This window comes from Pipistrellus kuhlii, unplaced genomic scaffold (assembly GCF_014108245.1).
Source record: "Pipistrellus kuhlii isolate mPipKuh1 unplaced genomic scaffold, mPipKuh1.p scaffold_m20_p_3, whole genome shotgun sequence".
NCBI lineage: Eukaryota > Metazoa > Chordata > Mammalia > Chiroptera > Vespertilionidae > Pipistrellus > Pipistrellus kuhlii.
The window spans coordinates 53,708,163-53,734,950 of NW_023425529.1; the positions used below are offsets into that span (position 1 = coordinate 53,708,163).

The 26,788-nt window shown below is 40.7% G+C and overlaps 1 protein-coding gene across 1 annotated transcript; it reads right to left on the reverse strand.

The window, feature by feature from the left end:
* Positions 1-272: 272 nt before the first annotated feature.
* Positions 273-26,758, reverse strand: KICS2 (KICSTOR subunit 2). Its single transcript, XM_036458869.2, is given in 5 exon segments — positions 273-3,512; positions 18,379-18,664; positions 22,781-22,800; positions 22,802-22,826; positions 26,392-26,758. Coding segments are annotated over 5 exon segments (1,383 nt in total). The 5' UTR covers positions 26,627-26,758; the 3' UTR covers positions 273-2,695.
* Between the last annotated feature and the right edge of the window lie 30 nt (positions 26,759-26,788).

A 26,788-nucleotide genomic window follows, 5' to 3' on the forward strand; every position in this document is an offset into this window, starting at 1 on the left:
GAGACTTTAACACATCTCTCTCAGGAATTCACAGACAAAAACAAAATAAAACAAAACAAAACAGTTTGAATATAGAAGGACTGAAGTGATGCACCAACCAAAAAGATTTGGGAACAAAGAACCACAAAGATTCTAAGTTAAGAAGAGTGGGTGGGTTGCTTGGGCATTTATCTGCCTCCTCTTCTACACTAGCTTAGTGCTGTTCAAACTTATGACTAAGCCCAGGTCTGTCACAGACCCAAAGAGAAAAACGAAACAGGAGAGGCCTCGAGTTTAAGGAAAGAGCGGTCCATCTTTTATTGATACAGCTTTCAAACCCAAGTATGTTTTCTGAGCCTTTTTCACACTCTATGATCTCATTCCGTTCTTACATACGTAGTCTTTGGAAAAGAGCCCACATTTCCTTATCCCCATTTTACAGATGAGGAAGTCAAGTTCATAGGCTGACTTGTCAAAGAAACAAAACTGCAATTTTGCTGCCGGATCTAAGGGTGAACACAGTATTTTAAACTTCATCTGAGTGACTTTCCTGGGAGTGCAGTGAATTACCAACTATTTTCTTTCTTGAAAGTAGATTTTCTCCACTATGTCCAAATGTGCAAAGTGATTATGTAAAAGATTTTGGCTCCTCAGTTAAGAATTGGGCTCTATTTTCACACACTCCCTAAAAGACAGTCAGTGGATCACGCAACACTCCTTTGATGGACGCACAAACTCAGTGTTGACCACATTCTAGATTACCCATAAGAATCGATCAAGTTGTGGTTTAGAAACAAATTTCAAAATAAGCAGTCTATGGAAAATATCAGGTTTACTCTTCCAATTAGCAAAACATACACTTTACAGATCACTTCATTTCTGCATTTAGAGGACACATCTCAGAGTAAAATGACTTTGTTTCTCGGCCTAAACCAAAATATGTTCAAAAATAAATATACAATTCAAATATGTTCTAGGCGAGAATTTAAATACTGTATGTTGGTTTATTTACACTCTTCTCCATGTTATAATGAAGCATATTTTAAGGCTAATGGTGGTTTTATCTAGAGAAAAAAAAAAGGACATGCATACTAAGGAATGTTTTTCAGCTTCTTAGCAAAGCACAAAAGGGAGGGAAAATGATTTAACTTTTTAGTTCCAATTGTTTTCAATGTTTTATGTAAGGTCAAAGTTGTACAGTCTGTTCAGATTTTTATAGAACCTGAGTGAATAAAATGCAGAGGTAAATCACTACTTTCTATTTAAAGCAAACTGGCTTTTTACAAATCATATGACTTTTATTTATTTTTTTAAAAAGGGAAAAAGAAAGAAAAGAAAGCACATGTTCTCCCCAGAAAATAGGTCAGTGGGTTCTTCCTCCAAGTAGTCCATCCTCAGGGGGCCTCCTCTGGACTCAGACGGGCTCCTCTAATCTCGACAAGGGCTGCCGGCTTGTCCGCTGTGGTCGCTCTGAGCAGTCATGGGAAACAGGACTGACTGGACTATTACTGTACATGACACACAAGCTTCGAAGGAAATATCAAATAATAACTCAATTACTCGTTGTGGCTTATTTTTATTCTGAATCAAGAAGCTGGAGGTGAAGGTCTCCACAGCCCCGTTATGCCTTCTTCCTCCTGAACACATACCGAAGAAAAGGGTTAAGGCAGCGTGTGTTAAATGTAGCACTACTTCTAAAAATATCTGGAGGAGACAGACATGAATCCCAAGTTCAGATGTGCTTAAGTACTTACTGGGTTGATTACACAAGTGTGAAGAGGTCCTTTGAATGCACAATCATTTTTAGCAAGTGCGGCGATTCCATTTTGATTTTATAAAAGTAGGCTAAGTCACATGAATGTTTAAGAGTGACTGAAAAACCAAGACTACATGCTTTTTCAGCCTAAAAATAACCAAGGGTGGAGCCGAATGGGAACATACATTTCAGCAGAAAGGTGATAAACAGAAAGCCAAGCAGATATTATGTGAAAATATCCCACATAACGGCTTATGCTGACTTTGAAGCAGAGGGAAACATTCAAACTTTATAAGGGTAAAAACAAATGCAGTTAGGTGTGTAGATCTCCCCAAAAGAACCCATGGCTATTAAAGTTGCTATAGGGTCTTCTGAACTGGTTTACCTTCAACTTTAATAACTGGCAGGCATTGCTCACCAAGACTCTAATTTTGGCATCAAAAATATTCATTTGTAGATCAGAATCATAAAACTAGTAACTTCATGTTAACTGGCTAGTTTATGAGATAGGAAACATATCATCCTTTAATTCTAAAATGGCCATTTAATATCTTATCCCAATTACTCATCTGGGTGGGAGGGGAAAGGAGAGGGTGTTTGGAATGGCATTAGAACACAATGTTTGGAATATAAAACATGTCTGGAAAGAAACATCTGGAAAGAAACACCAAAGGTTAATAAATATTCAGTCTACATAAAAAACAGGAAAACAGGAGAAAATACTGAGAGTACTTTGCTGTACCAAGGAGATACACTGTAACCTAGATTACTCTTTGGACACTTTACTCAATTGGCCTTAATTGCATATAAAGTGTGTGACACAAGTATGGAGGCTCTGCCTTTAATTTCGCTCTGAAAAGAAGCATGAGTGGATCGAAACCCTAGTCACAGGCCATTAGATCATTAGAGCAATTAAAAACACAGTTTCTTCTCTTGAGAACCTTTCGCACAGATAGCCTGCTAACCTTTGGATCCGGGTTTCAGACTTGCAAAAACCTTGGGGTTCTTAAGGGCCAGGGAGAGCTCATTGAGGAAGGAGATAAAGTGGGAGTCTCTCTCAGATTTCTTTGACTCAAAAATGACGACGATGGTGAAGTGGGGCTCCGGGCGGGTTAGGAAGTAGGTGCTCTGCACTTTATCGTCGTAGAAGTGAACCACTTTCTCCAGGCTGTTCAGGTCGGAGGCGCGGTCCGTCATGATCATGATGACGTTGGGCCAGTGCATGACAGGCCTGTCGCTGGGCAGGGACACGACGGCGGGATACTGGTCCACACCCTTGGGGGCCTCTCTGTAGGAGTGGGGGTGGTGATAGCCGTGACCCTGAAAGCTCTCAGACCCTCGGTTATCGAAGATTAAAGACACGTTGGCGGCATCATATTTCCTGATGAAGCTGGAAATCTTCCCAAACAGGTCCGGGTTGGCTTTCGCAGTCAACGTTTTCATTTCTGAAGCAGTCGTTTGTCGGCTCAGTGCCTCGTGAAAGTAGAAACTAAATTTGGCAAGAAGCATGTTTTTGAGTTTCATCAGCCAAAGGAAAAGGTGTGGGGGCTGAACAGCCTTCTGAGACTGCCCTCCGAACAGGTGTTTCTTGGTCTCCCGCTGCTTCTCAAAGATCTGGCCCCAGGTCTGCAGCTTGGTGTGAGCACTGTGCAAGTTAACCAGAGACGGCAGGAACTTCCACTCCGAGACCTGAGCCTGGGCTCTCAGGAGATGACTCAGGACATCGACTTCCAGCTGGAAACTGCTCTCCAAAGGGCTGAGGATTGGGTGGTGAAATCTGAAGGGGGAAGGGAAATTAATAGAAATAAGTGGAAATAGTACTCCATGTTGACGTTTTCTGTACTCAAGAGAAATGTGGTCAGATAAATATTACTTTTGGGGACAGGGAAGGAAAAACGGAAGGATCCCATGTTCACTTATTTAAAAAATTCATTCTGGCCCTTGCTGGTGTGGCTCTGTTGGATGAGGCTCATCCGTGCACTGAGAGGTCACCAGTTTGATTCCCTGTTGGGGCTCATGCCTGGGTTGCAGGAGGTGTGCAGGAGGCAGTTGATTGATGTTGCTTTCTCCCTCTCCCTCTCTCTTTAAATACATCAATAAGAACATGTTTTTAAAAAATTCATTCTGACATAACTTTACCATTTCAGAATTATGTCATCATCATATTTTCCTAGGGCCGTGGTCGGCAAACTGCAGCTCGCGAGCCACATGCAGCTCTTTGGCCCCTTGAGTATGGCTCTTCCACAAAATACCATGGCCTGGGCGAGTCTATTTTGAAGTAGCGGCATTAGAAGAAGTTTAAGTTGTAAAAGTTTAAATTCAAAAGAAATTTCAATAATTGTACTATTGATGTTTGGCTCTGTTGACTAATGAGTTTGCCGACCACTGTCTAGGGCAATGGATGATGTTTAAAAAAAATGAGAGTAGCAGCTTCCTTCTTTTCAACTACAGGGAAATTAAATTAGCTATCATTCTCAACTTATTTTATTTATTCTGGTAACTGTATAACGAACATTATCATCAAAACAAGGCATCTTCCTTTCAGGATGTGGTCCTAAAGAGGTGCAAGTAATGAAAGGTCACTAAAACATCTCTTGACTATGTACATAATATGCTAAACTTAATGTTCACAGTAACTCTATAAGTATTATTAAGCCTGTTTTTCAGAAAAGAGTATAGACTATAAACCTATTCCTGAAACCTAATATATAATCAAAAATGTTTATTAAAGGAATAGAACATTTACCTGAAAGCCTTCATTCAATCCTAGTTCCCAAATTCCCTTTATATTTAATCACAGTTAAAAATAAAATGATAGCTAAACAAAAAATATCTAATAGTTCAGTCATTTTCCATTTATCTTAGGGTAGAATCTAAAATCCTTAAAAAGGCTTGAGTAATTTGGTCCCTTATTAGCTTGACCCGAATTCCCATTCTCTTCACTAGAGAAATAGTGACATTAAGTAAATAATTAGAAATGCAATGAGACCATAAAGAAGGTCAAGGTAGTAGGGTGGTTTTATTTCTACTAATTCTAGACAAATGTTTAAAAATTTTTTTATCCATGATCTACAGTAAGAAGTACACTTTATATTGTGACTAAGTACACACCACACACATATACAAATAAAAGGCTTTTGTTTTTTAACTTCTTATTTACCCTTGTTATGTCTAGTGTACTCTTGATATTTAATAACTAGAGGCCTGGTGCACAAATTCGTGTACCGGTGCAGCCTGGCCTGCAGGGATCAGCTGAAACTGGCTTTCCGACATCCCCTGAGGGATCCTAGATTGCCGTTTTCGGGTGACACACCCTAGAATTGGGCTTCCTTCTCTCTGGTTCCAGGTGTGTCACCCAAGAACCGCAGCTGCCAAGTCACTGCAGCTTGGCAGCTCCCTTGTTGAGCATCTGCCCCCTGGTGGTCATTGTATGTCATAGCTACCAGTCAGATGGTCGGATGGTCACTTAGGTTTTTATATATACAGATATGTATACTTTTAACTGAATTACTATACACTAAATTAATTTTATGACTCAAGATTTGCTACCTGTTGTTTGTAAAACATAGTCTACTTTACCTGGAGTAACAATATTGAGGGGGAAGATAGGATGAGAGAGTATCCTCTCTCCTTGCAGAGGGGGAAATGGGCAGACCCTGAGGTCCATGAGAGTGTGACCCTTTTTCATCAACACTTTTTTCTGTGCTTCAGGTCTCCTCTTCAGTCACTTCCTTAGAAATGCCTTCTCTGTCTACCCCCCACCAGTTATATCCTCTCGTTTCTGAATACCCGTCTTCCTCTTTAGTAACTTAAGCATATAATTTATCAGATAACCTGGAACATATGGTTACCTTTGCTTTGAGCTCCTTTCTGAGGGGAAGTAAAACCTGCCTACTTTTTCTATGCTTTTATCTACAACACGTGGTACATAGTAAAATTCAGTGTATATGCCAATTGTGTTAAGAACTGAACCCTAGTTTCTATCCCATTGATTCTGCTTATGATCTAAGTGAAGCTCTGTAACAACGAAATAGAATGGCTAAGGAGATCATCTCTGTATGGAATCTCTACTTAGAGCTTTCTTGCTCATTTTGTTTGTTTGTTTTGTTTTTTGTGGTTTTTTTTTGTTTGTTTGTTTTTTTTCCTGAGAAGCACCAAGGATATTCAGTGTCTGCCGAGCCTGGTGCACCCCCCTTCTCAAGGTGCCTACATCAAGCCCTTACATTCTTCCTAAAGATCCAAAGCATCTGCCAAAGTTGCAGGAATCTGCATAGCAAGTGACCCATTCGAAAGGTATGGACAGAATGGAGCATTTACTGAGCACTAGGCAATTCAGGAGATGATTTATAGGCCCGAGCCCATGGCATTTCACTGCTTCACTGTCAAGGATTCAGAAGCCTCTTACACAGCTGTTTTGGCCCCCGTTGAAAGGGGAGATGCTAGTTATCAATTAAATAATTAGGGGGAAAATTATCACAAGTATATATAGGGTTTTTTAAAAATGTATTTACACACTAATTAAAGGAATTATGGTTAAGAGAGCCATACTAGGTTGGACATTATAAAATCAGAACTGATTGTCATGTGATCAACAGGATGTAGTTACACCACCACAACAACAATATTTTGTTTTTTTTCTATTACTTGCATTTTACATTCAAGATAGGGAAGCTACAAACATAGGTGGAGGAGCTAGTCTAATAATATACTCAAAGAATCAGAAAGATAAAACAGATCTCAAGTCCTCTATCTACAATAGCTCAGATGCTTAAGTAATTAACTAATTTGGACTATTCAAACATGACATGCTTCTGAATAATCACTAAGAAAGTCTAACACAGACACACAAAATCTTTGAATTGTAAGAAATGCTCCCATGCCCTTAGCCTAAAGGCTAAGGCCCCTTAACACTTACAGAGCATTAAGCATCTCAAGATTCTATAACTGTGGATATCAGGAAAATTTACCAAGGAACTAGGAACACAGCAAGACCACTAATAACAGAAAATGGCATGAGATTGGAGAAAATGCTACCACAAATAATACTCTGTTATTTTTCTACTTCAAGTTGGAAATCATTATATCCCCAATGTTCTCCTTGAAAGAACATGAATTATCTTATAAACCTGCAGGAAAAAAATTCTGAACAAGTATAAATATATACTAAAAGTGCTTAAATGCTCAACATTTATTAGGATGCATATGAATATTGAAGCTATTTTTCAGTTTTAAGAAGAGCTAAAAATACATGTTAAAATTATTCTGCCAAGACTTTGAGATTAGCATTATGATGTATCATTTCATTTCCATTCTGTAGTGTTCTTCATACCTATTCACAACCCACACTATAGGGCAGCAATTTGCAACTTTTTCATTTCATGGCACATATAAACTAATTACTGAAATTCTGTGGCACACCAAAAAATACATATTTTTCTGAGTTGACCAAAAAAAAGGTATAATTTGATTTATTCACACCAGATGGCTGTTGTGATTTTTTAAAATTTGACAAGCTAAGAGAAAAGAGATCAGTGCCCCCAACTAAACAGCCAGGTATTGCATGTTTTAAAAGTTCTTGCAGCATACTGGTAGAAAACTGCTTCTATAGCGGGATCTGTTAAATTGTAATCCAAAAATATACATCTCAGCTATGGCAACAAGCTTGAATGAGTCTGAATACAGAATAAATTGAAAACTATTTGCATAGAACATCTGCTTTTTAAAAAGCCCTGGCCAGGTACTCAGTTGGTTAGAGCATAGTCCCAATAAGCCAGGATTGTAGGTTCGATCACCAGTCAGGACACATACGAAAATCGACCAATGAGTGCATAAATAAGTGGAACAACAAATTCTCCCTCCCCCCCCCCCCCCCCCCGCCTCCCTCTCTCTCTCTCTTTCTCTCTCTCTCTCTCCATATATATATATATATATATATATATATATATATATATATATATATATATGTATGTATAAAATCAGTTTTTTTAAAGGCCAGAAAAAGAGGGTGTACATGCACAAATGCATTCCTTCCTCTGTAAATCCCTATAAAGGAGTTTCTTCCGAAACAAGCCATGCATATGAGGAGTCAGAAGCCTGATTGAAAATAAATCTGCAGCACAACAATGTGAATGTACTAAGTGCCACAAAACTGCATATTTAAAAATGGTTAAAATGCTAAATTTTGTTACAATATTTTATCACAATAAAAAAAATACCCTGTAATATCCTCTCATTTAAAACTATTAATTTACTAGTTTTTAGATGAATTAGCCAGAAGTTTTCCCTGCAGGACCCTCCATACAAGAAGGATGTATTTATAACAGATACACATTTGTTTAGAAGGAGCAATTCCTTTGGTTGAAAGATTGTACAGGAGATGGGATTTGAGCTGAGCCATAAAGCTTAAAGAGCAGGTAGGATTAAAAAATAAAAATAAAAGGAGCAGGCTATGTGACGATGAGGGCTTACATTTCTGGTCCCAATCTGTAACCACCGCTGATTCCACACCCTTTGCCACGTGATTCTGGAGCTTCTCCCACCAGAAGAGGAGTGTCTTTTCCCCACCCTGGACTATGGATGCACTGCGCCATGTGGCTTCTGTTGGCCAAAGAGATATTAACGTAGGGGTGTCGAACTCAATCAGAGAAGGGGCCAAAATCTAAAATCCAGCCTAAATCGCAGGCCGAATGGTTTACTGAACAGTCATAAACTGTCATTGTGATGGAAACGCAGCGGAGTGCAGTGATGACAGCGCGGTGCGGGCCACATTGCAAGGCCTGGCGGGACAGATTTGGCCCGCGGGCCTTGTGTTTGACACATGTGTATTAACGGATCTGATGAAGACAAAGGCTTAACATGAGCCTGGCTGGCTTGTTCTTTTGCACTTTGGCCATGGCCACTGAATAGCTGATCCCGCTCTAACCTCGGCTCAGAATAAGCCAAGCCTAGTTAGAACAGGGTTAAGCTACCCAGCTAAGCTTACCCAGCTAAGGTTAACCCAGCTACGCAACTCTCAAAATAGACCTAGCCTGTGTGAATTTTGGGGTGGTGATTATACAGAATGACTGTGGCAATAGCTAAATGACGAATGATAGAACAATGTGATGGGATTCAGAACACGCTTCTCAAAAATATGGTACATGCCTTTGAGTCAGTTCTGATTCTTGGCAACCCTACAATGAGTGATGTCCACAACATCCTGTCTTCCAATACCTCTGTTGGGCTCTTATGGACTCATTCCTAAGGCTTCTTTTATGGAGTCATTCCATCTCATAATTGGTCTTCCTTTTTACCTGCTGCTTTCTATTTATCTCAGCATCACTGTCTTTTCCAAAGAACCCAGCCTTCTCATGATGTGCCTGAAGTAGGATGGCTTCAGTTTTGTTATTTTTGCCTACCTCGACGTTCCAAGCTTAATTTTCTCTGATACCTATTAGTTAGTCTTTCTGGTTGCCCAAGGTATCTGTAGAGCTCTCCTTCAACACTATATTCCAAATGGATTAATTTTTTTTCTCTTCCTCATTGTCCAACCTTTACATTTGTATATAGTAAATCAGAATGTGAGGGTGTGGGATACTCTTAGCCTTATCTAATGATACATCTTTGCTCTTGATGATCTTTCCTTCTGATTAGCCTTTTGATTTATTCGATACAGTCTCCATTTAAATTGATGACTGAGCTAAGATAAGAAGAATCTTTAACTATTTCTATACTGAATGAATCTGAAAAAACCACATGCCCAGGAAGGACTTCAGACCCTTTCCTGATTCAGGTCATAAAAGTCTCAAGTGAAAGGTGCCATCCTCATTCCCTGAGTAAAGAAGCCTCCTTATTTCCAAAGACTAAGGGACACAGAGAGGAAGCTGAATGAACAGGCCTGCTGTTACCCCCGTTTACTACACTTAGCTCTCACACTTTTTTCATCCTAGTACATTTTTCCACGACTCACCATTCAAATCTATTGATAGTACAAAAACACATAAGTTAAACAGCTTCTTTGGGTCTTCATTTCTTATGAAGGCTTCCCTGTCATGTAAAATTTATATTCAAAACCTTTGTTTGCTTTTCTCTTATTAATCTGTCTTTTATGTGTTTTTAAAATATATACTATATTTATTGATTTCAGAGAGGAAAGGAGAGGGAGAGAGAAATAGAAACATCAATGATGAGAATGACTGATTGGATGCCTCCTGCACAACCCCCCCCCCCCCCCCCCCCCCGCACACACACACACTGGGGATCGTGCATGTGCCCTTGACCAGAATCGAACCTGAGACCCTTCAATCCGCAGGCCAATGCTCTATCCACTGAGCCAAACCAGTAAGGCAATCTGTCTTTTGTTAAAGGGACCACTTAGAAGGTTAGAGAAAAAGGATATTTTGCCACCTCTACAAATTCGAGGACATTCTAAGCAAAGTAAATAATATGAACCAATGTAGGAAATGGTTAAAGATTTCTGAGGCTTCTTCCTCTTTACTAAAAGTCTGGCTGCAATTCGAGGCATTTGATGGGCTTTAGATGAATTTGAAAAGGTAGGCTGGGCAAGATCACTAAAGGCCTTCGTCTGCACAGTGAAGATGAGGCATGTCAAGTGTCTAGAGTAGAAGGCATCTCACAGAAACTGCCCTCTTATTGGCTTTGCTTAGAAAATTTTCAGTGAGGGATAATTAACCCTGTTGAACTAAACACATAATTGTTTCATTAAAGTCTTATCATCCATCACAAATCTTTTTCTGAAGGAAAAAAAGGGGATAAAGACTAAACAAATTACAGTTCTGCCTTTGGTGAGAATTCTGCCATTTGAAGCTTTCAGATAAAAAATGCAAACAAAAGTTTTATGAAACTAAAAAAAGGTTCTTTAAATTCTAGCTATAAAATTATCATTAAAGAATAATAAAAATCACTGAATGGTGTGTTATTCCCATACCAGAGGGACTTTTAAAAGCTCTCTAATGTATGAATAATTGTTGCCTTCTTTAAAAGCATTATTTCTTAAAATCTATATTCTTAATTTAGGAGAGTAAATATTAATTTGCATTAAATCTACCAGTTTTGTTTTGACCACAAAACAAAACAAAATTAGCCAGAATTTTATTTTATGCTCACTGTATGGAACAGGTAAATAAAGTCAAAACAAATTCTACAGACTCAAAAAACATTTCATTGATGCTTCCTTGGAGAGAAACCCAGTTCTATTTTTCCTTAAGAGTATTCAAGGAATAGTAGACACTCTCATCTTAAAAAAGCCAAGTTCATGTTTTTTCTTCGAGGAGCACATAAAAACTCTTATATGAGTAATGTTAATTATTCGATTTGAAAGGCAGCATCATAAATGACTGTGATTCTTAAACAAGATTTGTATTTGTATAATAATGTAATGTTTACCAAAAGAGGAAACCTTTAACATCTTTCTACTCTTACACACTGGCTTACAGAGAAAAAAAAACAAACATGCTTTCCATTCATCTCTAAAAGCAGTCTGGACATGTCAGGACCAGAGGTTTAGACTCCATGCTATATATCATGCTTGTTAATTTTTTAATACAAAAGCAGTCCATGGTTTAAAACATGAAAAATTCACACAATTTTTTATAAATGTTCTGACATAAATCAGATATATTGGGGCAAGTAAGCATTCCCTAAAAGATAAATTGGGTCCTTTGGGGAAAAGATTAACTCGTTCAATACTATAGCAAAATATGAATTATTCCTCTAGAACACTGGCACCATAAAAGAAATGTGCTTGGTATAGCACAGATGCCAAATCAAAAAAACTGTAAAAAAAAGGATGTTATTCCCAGCCACGGGCAGATCATGTTTATTTATACCTAAAATAGTCCCACTTGCAAAAGAAAATCAATATATTATACAGGATTTCTATTTTTTAGAATTTAATTAAGAAATGTTATGTTGTTCAAATTAACCCATAGCCTCTAATGTATATAGTTTTCAGGCTAGTATGTGATTGTGATCAGTAATTCCCTAATAATTAGAGAAAGGTAGCAAGGGTGGAAGATGAAGACTGCTGATGAAAACATCCATTGACCATGCATGGTATTGCAACCCAGTTCCATTTGGTTCCATCAGCATCCAATCAGAAGGCTGCTGGGCACAGCCAAGTGCTGCCCTTGGAGTTTCAAAAATGCAATCCAGGCCTTTGCAGAAAATGGGAGAAATTTGCAAGCCTCTGAGAAGAGGGATGTTTCAAAGAACATTAAAACATGATAGGAGGTCACAAATTTAATACAATAAAAACGAAAACAGCCGAATCATGCATCACACACATGCACACATATACTCATGCACACTTATCTGTAAGGTTCCATACTCTGTGTATCCTAGTGTTGGCATCTTTCTACTTTTCCAAACAATTATTTTTCATGCAGACTATATATTAGTATCACAGGGAACTTTTAAAACATACACATTTCAGGGCACCCAATCCAGAATCATTAAATTTTACCCTCTTAGGGAAAGAAAGGAGGGGCCCAGGAATTAGTATTTTCTTAAGCTCCGAGATGAGTGAGCAAACCACTCTCACATTTGCTTTAGCAATCACCACATGAGATCTCTTCCCTTTGAGAATCATTATCTCCAACTGTACTTAAGTTTTTGGTTTTCAAATAATTACTTTATTTAAATAAGTATTTACATATGTAAATCAGATTTGAGAAATAAACATTTACAAACAGAAAATTTGTACACATGTAAATCTCTCTATATAAAAGCCTAAGTGACCATTAAGAGTGAACAACTGGTCGACCAGTCTCTATGACATGCAATGACCACCGGGGGGCAGATGCTCAATGCAGGAGCTGCCCCTGGTGGCCAGTGCACTCCCACAGCAGCTGATCGATGTTTCTCTCTCATCGATGTTTCTAACTCTCTATTCCTCTCTATTCCTCTCTCTTCCTCTCTGTAAAAAAAATCAATAAAATATATATTTTTAAATGTGTATATTTACATACATGGACTATTGGCATGACAGGAAGAGCTTGCTAACATTTATTGCTTCTTATGAAGGGAATTAAGTAGCTAAAGGACAGGGGGGAACAGGTAGACTTTTCACTATGAATTCTTTTGTGCTTCATAAATTTTGATCCATGTTCATGTATTACCTATTAAAATTAATAAAAAGAAAATTTAGAATATATCATAAGTTCAGAAATACAAGACAATAAAAATAACAATTATGGAGAAAATTTTGGGGACAATTGAGGAAATCTGCATATGGACTCTATATTAGATGATGGCGGAAAACAGTGTTAACTTTTTTGTGTGGAAACTATGTTATAGTTTTATATGGTTCTTAGAAGACGCAACAGAATATTCAGGAGTGAAATGGCATGATGTTCACATTTGACTTCCAAACAACTCAGGAAAATAAAATTATATGCTGAGAGAAATAAAGTGTGGCAAAATTTTAATATCAGTGAATCTAGAAAAATAAATCTCATTGTACAATTTATTTTAGTAAAAGTTTTACTGGTATTTAATTCATATATGTAGCATATACCCTTTAAATTCTAAAATTCAATGGTTTTAATATAGTCAGAGTTGTATAACCATCACCACTATATAATTTTAGAACAGTTTCATGGCCCCCAAAAGAAACCATATATACATTAGCAGTCACTCCCCATTCTCCTTCCTGTCCTCCAACTCCTAGCAACCAGTTTTTGTGTCTATGAATTTGTAATCTACTTCCTGTGTCTATGACTTTGCCTATTCTGGACATCTATACCCTATATCAGGCGTCCTCAAACTTTTTAAAGTGGGGGCCAGATCACGGTCCCTCAGAGAGCTGGAGGGCCGGACTATATGAACTACTAATTCCTACTGTAACACCTCGGCTGCGCTCACTGCCCAAAAAACCTGGCGGGCCGGATCAGACTCCTCTGCGGGCCGCATGTGGCCCGCGGGCCGTAGTTTGAAGACGCCTGCCCTATATAATAAAAGACTAGTATATAAATTGTCCCCTCAATGAAGAGTTCCAATGGGAGTTCAACCAGAAGGCAGGGCTAGCCGGCCAACTGTCTGCAGCCCCTCCCCCAGCCAACCCTGCTCCCAATCAGCCTCGCCCCACCCTATGGGGGGAGGGGGAGTTGGCAAGCCAACCTCCCACTAGCCCCATCTGCCCTTACCCCACCCATGCATGAATTCATGCACTGGGCTTCTAGTCCTATCTAATAAACTATGCAAATTGATTGTCATTCCAACACACAAGATGGCCACCATAAGATGGCCAGCAGGGGAGGGCAGTTGGGAGGGACCAGGCCAGCAGGGGAGGGCAGTTGTGGGTGATCAGGCCAGCAGGGGAGGGTAGATGTGGGGGACCCAGGCCTGCAGGGAAGAGTATTTGGGGGGCGGGGGGAGACCAGGTCTGCATGAGAGAGCAGTTAGGGGTGACCAGCCTTGCAGGGGAAGGCAGTTGGGGAGATCCAGACCTGCAGGGGAGAACAGTTGGTGGCGACCAGGCCTGCAGGAGAGGGCAGCTAGGGGCAACCAGGCCTACCGGGGAAGGAAGTTGGGGGCAACCAGGCCTGCAGGGAAGGGCAGTTGGGGGGGACCTAGGCCTGCAGGGGAGAGCAGTTGGGGGGGGGGGGGAAACCAGGCCCACCAGGGAGGGCAGTTATGGGTAACCAGGCCTGCAGAGGAGGACAGTTTGGGGGGACCCAGGCCTGCAGGGGAGGGAAGTTGCAGGGGGACCAGGCCAGCAGGGAAGAGCAGTTAGGGGCAATGAGGCTCGCAGGGGAGGGGAGTTAGGAGTGACTGGGTTGGCAGGGAAGGGCAGTTGGGGGGGGGACCAGGCTGGCAGGGGAGGGCAGTTAGGGGCAATTGGGCTGGCAGGGGAGCAGTTAAGCATTAATCAGGTTAGTAGGGGAGTGGTTAGGGGGTGACCAGGCTAGCAGGCAGAAGTAGTTAGGGGCAATCAGGAAGACAGGCAGGTAGGAGAGCAGTTGGGAGCCAACAGTCTTGGATTGTGAGAGGGATCCCAGATTGGAGAGGGAACATGGCTAAGGGACATGTTCCCCTGTGCATGAATTTCATGCACCAGATCTCTAGTCTACAGTAATAAAAGAGAAAGATGCAAATTGACTGTCCCTTCACAACACCTATCAGCCAATCAGGAGTGAGTATGCAATTTAACCCAACAAAGATGGTGGATTAATTTGCTACACAGGCACCAAGCGACCAGGGGCGTTCCGCACTGCTCCAGGCCTCTAGGCAGTGTGGGAAGGCGGAAAGGTTGCTCTGGGCCAGAGCAAAGGCAAAAAGGCGACTCATGGCCAGAGCGAAGGCAGTGCTGGCAGCCAGGGGAAGGAAGGCTCATTCTTGCACAAATCTTTGTGCATCGGGCCTCTAGTATAATAATAAAAGCATAATATGCTAAGTAGACTAGACAGCCAAATGACCTTCTGAACAAAGCCGGAGCTGTGAGTGCCAAGGCAAGTCACCATGGCTGCAAAGGCCAACCCCCTGGCATGAATTTCGTGCATCAGGCCTCTAGTTTAACATAAATGGAATGATGCAATATGTAATCTTTTATACTGGCTTCCATGTAACACAATTTTACTAGGTTCATCCATGTTCTAGCATGTAGTATTTCATCCCTTTTATTTGCCGAATAATACCCCACTGTATGAATATGCCACATTTATTCATTTATTGATAGGTATTTGGGTTGTTTCCACCTTTTGGCTATTACCAATAATACTGCTATGAACATTCCTGTAAAAGTTTTTATGTGCGGGCATATGTTCTCATTTTGTATTTTTCATTGGGCATATATATACCCAGGAATGGGATTTACTGGTCATATTACAATTCTATATCATCATCCTATTTTTGCAACTTTTCTGGATGAGTAAAAATTTCAAAATTTAAAAAAAATCTAGGAAAAAACTTTATAAAGAAAGAATAAAAACATGATAATATATTAACCAACTATTTGTGCTCAGAGGAAAGATGCACATTACATGATTTTGCCCAGTATATAACCCTTATTCTTCGCAAGAAGAATAGTAAGTGCTTAGAAGTTAGTAAGTGCTTACAATGTTTTCCATCTTACTATGACAGGAGACTATTACTTCATAATCTTACTTTGTCTTATTATTTATTCAAGAAATAAAAATAGATCTTCTTTATTGACTTGCAAAATGATCAACAGAGATGAATTATTTACCTGGACTGGATAAAGAGCATTTTACTATTGATACAAGCAATAATGTATATAGACAGAATAGGGACTTTGGGGTCACAGAGGAGGGGGGTTCAAGATAAGTTGCATGGCCCTGGGCATGCTTAACTTCTCTGAGACTCCATAAAAGAACTATCTACACCTGTATCTCAAAGCAGATATCATATAAGAGTATTACACAGTGCCTGACATAACAGTAGTTTTTCAATATTTTCCTTCAAAATAGTTACATAAAGCCGAAACCGGTTTGGCTCAGCGGTAGAGCGTCGGTCTGTGGACTGAAAGGTCCTGGGTTCCATTCTGGCAAGGGCATGTACATTGGTTGCGGGCACATCCCCAGTAGGGGGTGTGCAAGAGGCAGCTGGTCAATGTTTCTCTCTCATCGAAGTTTCTAGCTCTCTATCTCTCTCCTTTCCTCTCTGTAAAAAATCAATAAAATATATTAAAAAAAATAGTTACATACAAATATTTCCCCGTTTCCCTGCAAGCTTAAAAATCAATTGCTGCTGTATAACAGAAACATTGATATGTTAGTTTTGAAACCAAAAAACAAGTCTACTTCTCCATACAGATGACCTCCAATTGTTTTCTGTTTCTGCCTTTTCACCTGAGCTCTAGATTCCCATTTCCAACTACCTAATGAAACTCTTCCTGAAAATATACTAGCAACTCAGGCTCAACTTGCTCTAAATTTTGCTCATTCCTTCTACCAGGTAAGCCAGCAACCTCTTGACTTTTCAATTCTGTAAATAATATTATCATTAAAGGTGCAAAACCTCCAAATCACCTTTGACATCAACTTCTCATTACTCTCACTATCCTGTTGCCAAGACTTGTTGACTTTTCTCAACCTCATCTCCTTTTCCACTGTCTTGCAACCATGAGGCCCTACCACTCGGATCAGACTACCATACTAGCCTGCTGAACTAACCTTCCCTCCTGTGATCACTCCCTTTACCATCCCATCCCACCCACCAGTGCCATAGTAATCAGTTTAAGATAAAGATGGGAACACATCACTCCCATCTTCAAAAATCTTTCATGGTTCCCCACTACTTATCAACTATTCACTTATTAATTCAACAAACACCTTTTGAGCACCTATATGTGCTAGGCTCTGTTCAAAGTGCTGAAGACAAAGAAGCTGCCATGGAGCTCACATCCTAGTTGTGAGAAAAGAAAACACACCCTGAGCCAATAACAGTAATTTCAGATGGCAAGAATGTGAAGAAAATAAATCAGGGGAACAGAAGAGTGACTAAGGGTAGGATAGAAGAGAAGGCTTCCCTGACATTTGAACTAAGACTTAACTGACTGAGTAGATAGCTAGGACAAGAGGAAGAGAGACCAGCAGGTACCTCACTCTGAGGCCCTTCAGGATTCTGAACTCATCTTCTCATCTCAAAGCATCTTCTTTCCTACCTTTGCTTTCAAAACCCTACCTGCCCTTAAAAGTTATCTGTGATTCTACCGTTTCCCTGAAAATAAGACAGTGTCTTATATTAATTTTTTCTCCCCAAGTTGCGCTAGGTCTTATTTTCAGGGGATGTCTTATTTTTCCATGCGCTAGGTCTTATTTTCGGAGGATGTCTTATTTTCGGGGAAACACAGTACTTATTCCTTGAAATCTTTTAATCCCCCCATTTTGCCTCACTTCCCCAGACCATTAATCAGATAAGTATTATCCTTCATTTGGGAATATAAGTTAACATATTTACCTTTCTCTTTTAGGCAAGCCATATAGGAAGTCATATATCCGAAAGAGGGGTATCCTTCAAAGTAATCACTAAGCCAAGAGCAATTATATTAACACGTTACGTAGTAGGTACATGAGAGGAATAAGTGGATAACTCACCAAGGGCATTTATTCAAATAGTGGTTTGTTAAAAAATCCCATTATTTTATAGATAACTAGAGGCCCAATACATGAATTAAGCAAAGGTGGGGTCCGGCTGGCAGGGGAGAGGGGACATGGGAGGTTGGCTGGCCAGCCCTGCCCCTGATGGGGTGGGGGAACTGATCAGGGGCAGGGTCAACCAGGAGGAGGGGCTGCAGGAGGTTGGCCGGCCAGCCCACCCTCTGGTTGAACTCCTAGTTGAACTCCTGGTCGAAGGGACAATTTGCCTATTAGCCTTCAATTATAACGGATTCTTTTTTAGTTGTATAAACTCTTTTTATAATACATCTTTTAAGATTTATTTCATTATTGGTCTTTCACTATTGCTTAGAGAAGTACCCATCCAGGATGGTGTTAAGTAAGCCCAAAGAAGGTGCCAAATGCATACTTGTCAATTAATTAATCTATGCAAAATGCAGTAGAGCTATTCTCCTTTTGTTTTTTTTATCACAGATCTTTGTAAGAGTTTGGGGGGAAACTGAGGGTCTGCGTGGGGTCCAGAGGCTGCCACATCCTATCCCTCCCTCCTTCTTCACCTACACTGACCTGGAGCTGTATTTCTTGAGGATGGTGTCTAAAAGGCCAACGAGCTCTTCAGCATTGATGAACTTCTGTGTGCTGAGGGTGTACATCTTCTCATAGAAGTCCGCGATCTCCATCCGCGCCTGAACGAAGAAGCAGAGCTGCTCTGACAGGTGGGAAAGGAGTTCTTCCACGTGAGGAGCGGTCCCTCCCAGGCTGCCCCGGCCCGTCACCACCTTCTTCAGCTCGTTATGCAGGGAAGTATAGATAGTGCGGATGGAGTCCTTCCTGCTGAAGAAAGACTGGCCCCCTGGTAGGCAAATGACATAAGCACATGACAGGTAAGGAAGAGAAAGCCGAAGTACAAAATACCTCTCAGCATTCAAAAGGAAAGGATCTGAACTGCTGAGCTCAGTGAGTTTACATCTACCATATTCTCTAACTTTTATGCGTGGGATTTAAATATTTTGAGGTTGATAATTTCACTGAAGAGTAATAAGTTAAATGAATGCCTGGTACCACTCATTAGTGTCGCAAAGAACCTATGATTGGTTTCCTTACCCACACACCAATTCCCAACCACCCCACTTTAATGAGGATTCAGATTCATCTCAGAGAATAATTATCCTAGATCTAAAAAGCCCTCCTTCCACATAAATATATTTGAAACAAATGAGAACACCCAATTATGAAAAACTGTTGTTATTCCTAGTAAATCAGCAAATTTTATTTCTGCTTTAGAGTTATATTTTCCTCTGCATCTCATCTTTTTTTTTTTAATGTTTTTTATTTATTTTTAAAAAGTATCATTATTCTTATTTTTAATCCTCACCTGAGGATATATATATATATATTTTAATATATTTTATTGATTTTGTACAGAGAGGAAGGGAGAGAGACAGAGAGTTAGAAACATCGATCAGAGAAACATTGATCAGCTGCCTCTTGCACACCCCCCACTGGGGATATGCCCGCAACCAAGGTACATGCCCTATACCGGAATCGAACCCTGGTCCCGTCAGTCCCTAAGCCGACGCTCTATCCATTGAGCCAAACCGGTCTCGGCTGCATCTCATCTTTTAATCTTATCTTTCAAACCAGAGAATGGAAAGTACACATAGATCTCCCTCGTATAAGAACACAGACTACTGGCTCTCAGGGGGAAAAAGAACAGCTTAGTACTCTTAACCAAGTTGACAATACAGGTTTTAATAAGCAGCATGTTGTGAATTACTAAGAGCAACAAGCAATTATAAATAACTGCTACTGTAACTCAGGGGTTCCAAAGGAAATCAGCAAAATATAAGACCAAATATATCCTTTCAACAATCAAAAAGGATCAAATGGCATAGATAAAATTTCTTTACTTCTATATTAATACATAATCAACTACCGTATTTTTCGGACCATAAGACGCACCGGACCATAAGACGCACCAGTTTTTAGAGAAGGGAAATGAAGAAAAAAAGATTCTGAAACAAATAGTGTCCTAAAATATTTTATGTGCATTAAAACCCAACATCACAGTCATAAACACATGTAATCAACCCTGTAAAGTAAACAGCAGCATTTAGAACCATTTTAGAGCCGGGCAAGCACACAGAGACCACACAGAGCCGGGCAAGTAAAAAAACTTTTTTTTTAAAGTATATGTGTAGGCTATATTTGGACCATAAGACACAGGGACTTTTCCCCCCCACTTCTGGGGGGGAAAAAGTGCGTCTTATGGTCCGAAAAATACGGTATATTTCTGAAAATTATAAAGCCAGCTTCACAAATGTTGCCTTAAGCAATTCTGCTAACCATCAAAGGGTCAGAAGCAAGACATTAGGAAAATGAAGAGAAACAGGGCAAGTTTAAAACTGCAATTCTTAGAAAATATTAAAAAAAACTCAGAAATGGGTAATGTTTTAAATTTTCTATTGATATACACAAAAGGATTTTATGTGTGAATTTATTACTATTCTAAGATATCAGTTAGGACTGAAAATTAGATACCAAGGCAGTTGTAAAAATATCCTCTTAATGAATGAAAGATTACACAAAGTTGTTTTTAATTCATTGTCCAGCTTATGATTTAAGAAATGAATCTGGGCTTCTAGTCAAGAAGGTGGTGTAGGTAAATGTATTATTGTATCCTCCCACAACCACATCAAAATTACAACTAAACTACAGAACAACCATTATTTAGAACCACCGGAATCTCACTGAACTAAGAATATAAAGGAGAGACCACACTAAGATGGGTAGGAGGGACGGAGTCCAGGCTGGTCCCACACTCACATGTGCTGGATAAAAATCAGGCGGGATATCTCAGCTGCAGAGATCTCCCCTGAGGAGTGAGGAGTCCCAGCTTCACACCATGCTCACCAGCCCAGGGTTCCATTGCCAGGAAGGGAGGTCCCCATACTTTCTGATTGTAAAAACCAGCAGGGATTGAGGCTGAGGGTGTACATATTGAGACAGAAGGTTGCTGGAGTCCCAGGCAGTTCCTCTCAAAGAGCCCTCTCCCAGACTTGGACTCACTCTCTCTGAGTTCTACCCCTGGGGCAGCATCTGGAAAGGCACCAGGAATATACGAGGAGAAACTAAATTGTATGGCATCAGCACGAGAGCTGGAAGGGGCAACTTTCTCCCAGAGACAAGTGCTGGCAGAGGCCATTGTTTATTTTCTGAGCCCTCCCCCACCAGAGCCAGCAGGAGGGTGCCATATCTGAGTCTCCATCAACCTTGCTCACACTGTTCGCCCGGTCCTAGTGATTCCCTGAGATTCTCCCCCACCCGAGCTGTTTCCAGTGACTTTTCCATATGGCCTGTCTTGGCTCAGGCTTTAGACTTTCCTATATAATCTCTCACAACAGCATCTGGCCTCAGTCTGCCCCATACCTCTCACTAAGTGGCTCTGGGCCCAGTGCTAGCAGCAGCTGTCCTTGTTGAAAAGTTGGCCTTGCCTGCACACCTCCAAGCCCAGCACTAGTAGCAGCCATCTGCAGATGGCTTTGTAGCTCATGCTGGATGGTCCCTGGCAGAACTCAGGCCAGCAGTTGACCTTGGCTTGCAACTCCAGGGAGGCTCCACACCCAGTGGACAGCTTCAGACCACATTGAAACACCATCCACAAGCATCACACTCAAGGGGCAGACTCAGCAGATGCCAGAGGTAAGCTCTGATCTATGAAGTGGGCCCTTGCACAGCTGATCCTCTACAGGGGTGGGTTGATCAAAGCCAGTCCTTGCAGCTAATTGGCCTGGGGGTAAATCCCTCCCGTTGATGGGGGGTGGGGATAGGAGGACACACACTGTGAATGCCCACCTTGGTTGAACACAGAAAAATGAACAGTTTCATGGCAGTGAAAATGTAAAAAAACAAGTGATGAGCCCTTGGCCAGGTTTTTGTTTTCGATGACCTTAAATCTACTTTAACTCTCCTTTTATCAGAAGATAAAACAGAAGGATTCTGAATTGAAAAAATAGTTTAAGTCCCAGAATGCTATTAGTTGAAGGTGAGGATGTGGGTGGATATTAAATCACTTTTTTAGGCCTATGGTATTTTATCTCCTCCCCCCTCAAAAACAGGAAAGGAAAGGAAAGAAAAGGAAGGCAGGAAGAAAGAATAAGTGAATCTTATAGCCCTTACTACAATGGTAACCACCTTGTCCCAGTTTATCAATGACTTTCCAGATTTTAGCACTGAAAATGTTATTCTTGATAAATACTTCCTTAGTCCCATGACCAAGGAACCCCATCAGTCCTAGGCAAATCTAGAAGGTTGGTCACCCTATTTACTATTGGTTCCACAGACAAACAACTAGCACTTAAAAACCATCTTCTCCAATTTATTGCTTAAACAGACTGACTAACATTCACATCATTTCTCCTAACAGCAGCGAAATCCATAGGTACAGGTGGATTGAACCAGACACCAACATCCCATTCAGGACTGTTCCTTCCATGCCCACACTTAGTTCAGCTTTGCAGATTTTATAAAGTGACGGTACAGAATAAAGAGACCTCTGTGCCAAGGTCTAGGACAAAATTTCTTAGGTTAGGAAGGTAATAAGACTATCATGTAAGACCTAAAAGCTCTGACGGTCTGACCAACTTGGTTCTAAATCCCAGCTTCCATACTTGAAAGCTGTGTGATGTGGGAATGACTTAGCTACTTTGAACCTTGGTTATTGTTTTAAAATGCAAAATTAGTAATAAAGCTGCTAAGAAGGTAAATTAAGTAACATTTGGTATATAATGTATTTAATATATATTTAATCATGCTAACTCTTTCCCTTCCACTTATAACTGATATAAGAAAACGCTCAATACTGCATAATTGGGCCTCTGAAACTCTATGGTAAACTGGGAGTTTCAAGTCCTGTAAAAAGAATAGCTATCTATTTGACAGAGCTAGGTGACCTCAACTCTGTACTCACTTCCAGTGTTAAACAGTGTGGCCTTCTTTCATCAGATTATCCTTACCTAGCGGAGTTAAGCATGACATGAAAGCAAAGAATATCTTTAAAAGCTTATCAATAAACATAAATTACTAGTATGTGAAAACCAGTAAAGTAACACTTATAAGGAAGGGACAGACCACCAATGCCATTTCTTTATCCAGCCCTCTCTTCTCAAAGCTCTCCGGAGCACAATCCTATTTACTGACTAGCCTGGTTAGGAATATCCAATGAGGATTAGCCTTCCAGAGACACCAGAATTCTTTCTCTTTTCAATTTTTTTTAATTTACAAAATATGAATATTTTAATGTATGAGTGCTCATTATTTCTCAAAATTTCAACAGTCTATCTCACACATGAAATTTCAGGGTATAAGTATATTCAAGGCGCGTGTAAAACATCTAATTGGGTATTTTATTCTACAACTTCTTAATAATTTTTAAATGTCAGTTCTCAAGTTAAGTAATTTTCTACCACACTAAATTCCAGCAATCAGAGGTTGAGGAAACTCCAGGAATGAAACAAAGGGGACAAAAGTATGACTTTCTATAATCCTCCACAAGCACTGAGTCACTGATCCTTCCAAACATACTCCCTTGAAAGGGAAGAGAAGGCTCCAAGATAAGGGCTCCACCCAGAGTTTTTCACAAGTGAGCCAAGGCCAGAACAGAAAGCTCCTGCCGGGTCTGTCCTTTGTCCAAAAGACATTTATAATCAGGATTCACTGCTAAGGTCGCCAATAAACCAGTTACCGAGCGAGGTCAAAAGGACTCACTTTTTTGAACCATGTTTTAAAAATACATATAAACTTTTTGTTTTGCTTTTTAAAGAAAACCATAGAGCCCTAGCTGGTTTGGCTCAGAGCATAGAGCAACAGCCAGTGAACTGAAGGGTCCCGGGTTCAATTCTGGTCAAGCCTGGGTTTCGGGTGTGGAGCATGCCGATCAATGAGTCTCTCATCATTGATTTTTCTATCTCTTTCTCCCTCTCTGAAATCAATAAAAATATATATTGATTAGCAAAGTAGTTAAAGAACGTGAGAATGTATCAAATGGCAACACAATTTTTTTAAGAAAATGGAGAGTTGGGGATATACAGATGGCCAGGAGACATATGAAAAAATGCTCAACGGTCATTGATCATCAAAGAGATGCAAATTAAAACAACAGTGAAGTATCACCTCACACCCATAAGAATGGCTACCATCAACAAATGACAAGCGCTGACGAGAATGTGCAGAAAAGCTAAGATCTGGAAACAGCCCACATGTCCATCAGTAGATGAGTGGATAAAAAAGTTGTGGTATTTAATAGAATACCATGCAGCAGTAAAAAAAGGCTCTCTTACCCTTTGAGACAGCAAGGAGGAACCTGGAGAGTATTATGCTAAGTGAAGTAAGCCAATTAGAGAAAGATAAGTATCTTATGATCTCATTCATATGTGTAATCTAATGAATGAATTAAACTGATGAACAAAACAGATCCAGAGGCAGAGAAGAATAGAATAGACTGTAGAATCTCAGAGGGGAAGGGAGGAAGGGTGGGTAGATGGGAAGATACCAACCGAAGAACTTGTTGCAGGCATACATGCATAACCCATGGACATAGAAAATAGGGCGGTGAAGGGGGGACGAGGGGAGTTCTAGAAGAGGTCAATGGAGGAAACAAGGGGACATATATAATTCTTTCAACCATAAAGATTAAAAGAAAATGGAGAGTCAACCCAATAATCATGAAATCGTACTGTTTAAGCATGTTGATATCACAAACATTCCAATACCAAAAAACTGTAAGGTATTTACAAAGTTAAAATTGACATCTGGAACCTACACATTTACTATACAAGTGAATAAAAGTGACAGGTCACCTGGGAGGCTGAACAGTGCCTGGCCATGTTTCCCAGTATAAAATGCTCTGTGGGTCAATTTCAAGGCATAGTGCTCAAGCTCACCCATGCAAGGTGGGGTGGGGTGCCCGCAGAACCAATCACAGAATATGGCCTACTTCCCAGAACCCAAGCGGGAGACAACGATGGTCTTCCCATGATCTTAGACACAGGACAGCCAGTATGTTTACCTAAAACCAGGCACATACAACTTAACCTGGAGTAGCAAACTTTTTAACTGGATGCTCTCAGATTATATACAAAATTGTATTACATATGTTATTTTTCTGGGGAATAAGTCCACAGATTCAATGAAATTCTCATCGATAAGCTTAGAAAATTAAGAATCATGGCATTGGGGTCAATCTCCACACTCCGTGAAGAGGGAGGATCTATAAACAATAAAACTGCCAGAAAATTACCTACCTTCAATGTTACAGTCAAAATCCTCCCCATTTACATACATATGTAAATCATGATACATGTAAAATTTTTAAATAAATCATGGATACAAATACAATCTGACAGTTTAAAAGCAGGCATCCTGTCACTTACTCACAACTGCATGTACACAATTTGCCAATATGTAAAAAAGGGGATTAATAACACTGCAACAGCAATTGAAATCTGTAAGAAGTACCACTGTAAAAAGGGAAAGAAAAAATGTACAAGGTGAAACTATCTAACCGGTTTTTGCCAATGAGTTGACATACTAAATAAGTTATTATTTGAATAGCTAAGGCAGAAGTTAAGATCTCAGAAAGACTTGCTCCTTTACTGTTTACTGAAAGTAAGATGTACATCATGGGCACCTTCAGGCAATATAAGGAAACTGGGGGTGGAGGGGAAAATGGAATCTGCACTCATTTCTATTCTATATTTATGGGTCCTCTGTTCATTCCAGAACCTGTGCCTCTGACAATTAAATGTTCTAAAATAGGCCAAAGAACTAAAACAACTCTAAAAGCTCCGTGATTCATATTCATTATTGATAATTATAAGTAGTAATATCTTGTATGCATAGGCTTTGGCATTTACATATATTACTTCCTTCTGATCTACTTATATTGTTTCTGCTAGTTTAAACGAATTGAATGTGCTCTTGCATCTTATTTTCAGGGGTGAGATTTTATCATGAGATGACAAGAGTGTTTACTATTTTCCCTGTAAATCCCCTCTTGCTAAGTTAGTGTTAGGCATATTTCTTGCCTTTCCGGCCCAGTATTCATTTACGTCTTCGTTCATTAGATATTTATTGAAGGACTACGAAAAGAGAGGAGGCCTCCACCTTTAACTCTCAGGGGCCTTAACCTTAATAAGCCAGACAATTGTGTTCATTAACTTTAACTAGGTTGGTATTAGCAACTTTTTGCTCCCCTGGCGGCAGTGTCACTGCTTAGGAGAGCGAGGACAGAGTTTGCTTAACTTCTCACTGATGGCACCAATCCATGCACTGGGCAAAACAGATACATCCATCGGTTTGGGACTCAGCCTGGCAAAAATCTATCCGCAGCGGCGGCCGGTGGGCGGGGTTTGTGGCAGCAGAGGGAGGGAAGGAAGGGGACCGTGGGAGATCTGGGAGCGCCGAGGAGGACCTGCAACTAGAGGAGTGACAGACACGGGGAACCCTAGGCACTGCGGACAGGGGACTAGACCCCCTTTCCTTCCTCCTCAATGGTCACGGGGGGAAGCGGGGCGGAGGTACCTAGTTTCTGCCCCAGGTAGGTGAGGCCGTGATAGACCTTCTCGGCTGCGGCCAGGTGGGCCAAGGCTGCCAGCAGCGACAGCCAGCTGCCCCCCGCGCTCTTGTTGGCCTCTCGCTCCTTCTCCACATTGTCCTTGGCCTTGTCGTAAGAGAAGACGCCCAGGTGAGAGAAGAACGTCTCCAGCACAGCCTGTTCCACCGGGACCGGGGCCGCCAGCGGGATAGACTCCCCCATGCGAGCCGCGCTCCAGCTCCACCCACGTGGCTCGGCTCTCCCTCGCACTTCCGGGTTCTCCAGCGACGTGCGCGCCGCGTGCGTGCGTGCGCGTGGCCGCCGCCGCCAGCGGCGGGCTGGGGCGCGCGCTGCCGCCGGGGCCGCGCCTGGGCCTCGGAGGGC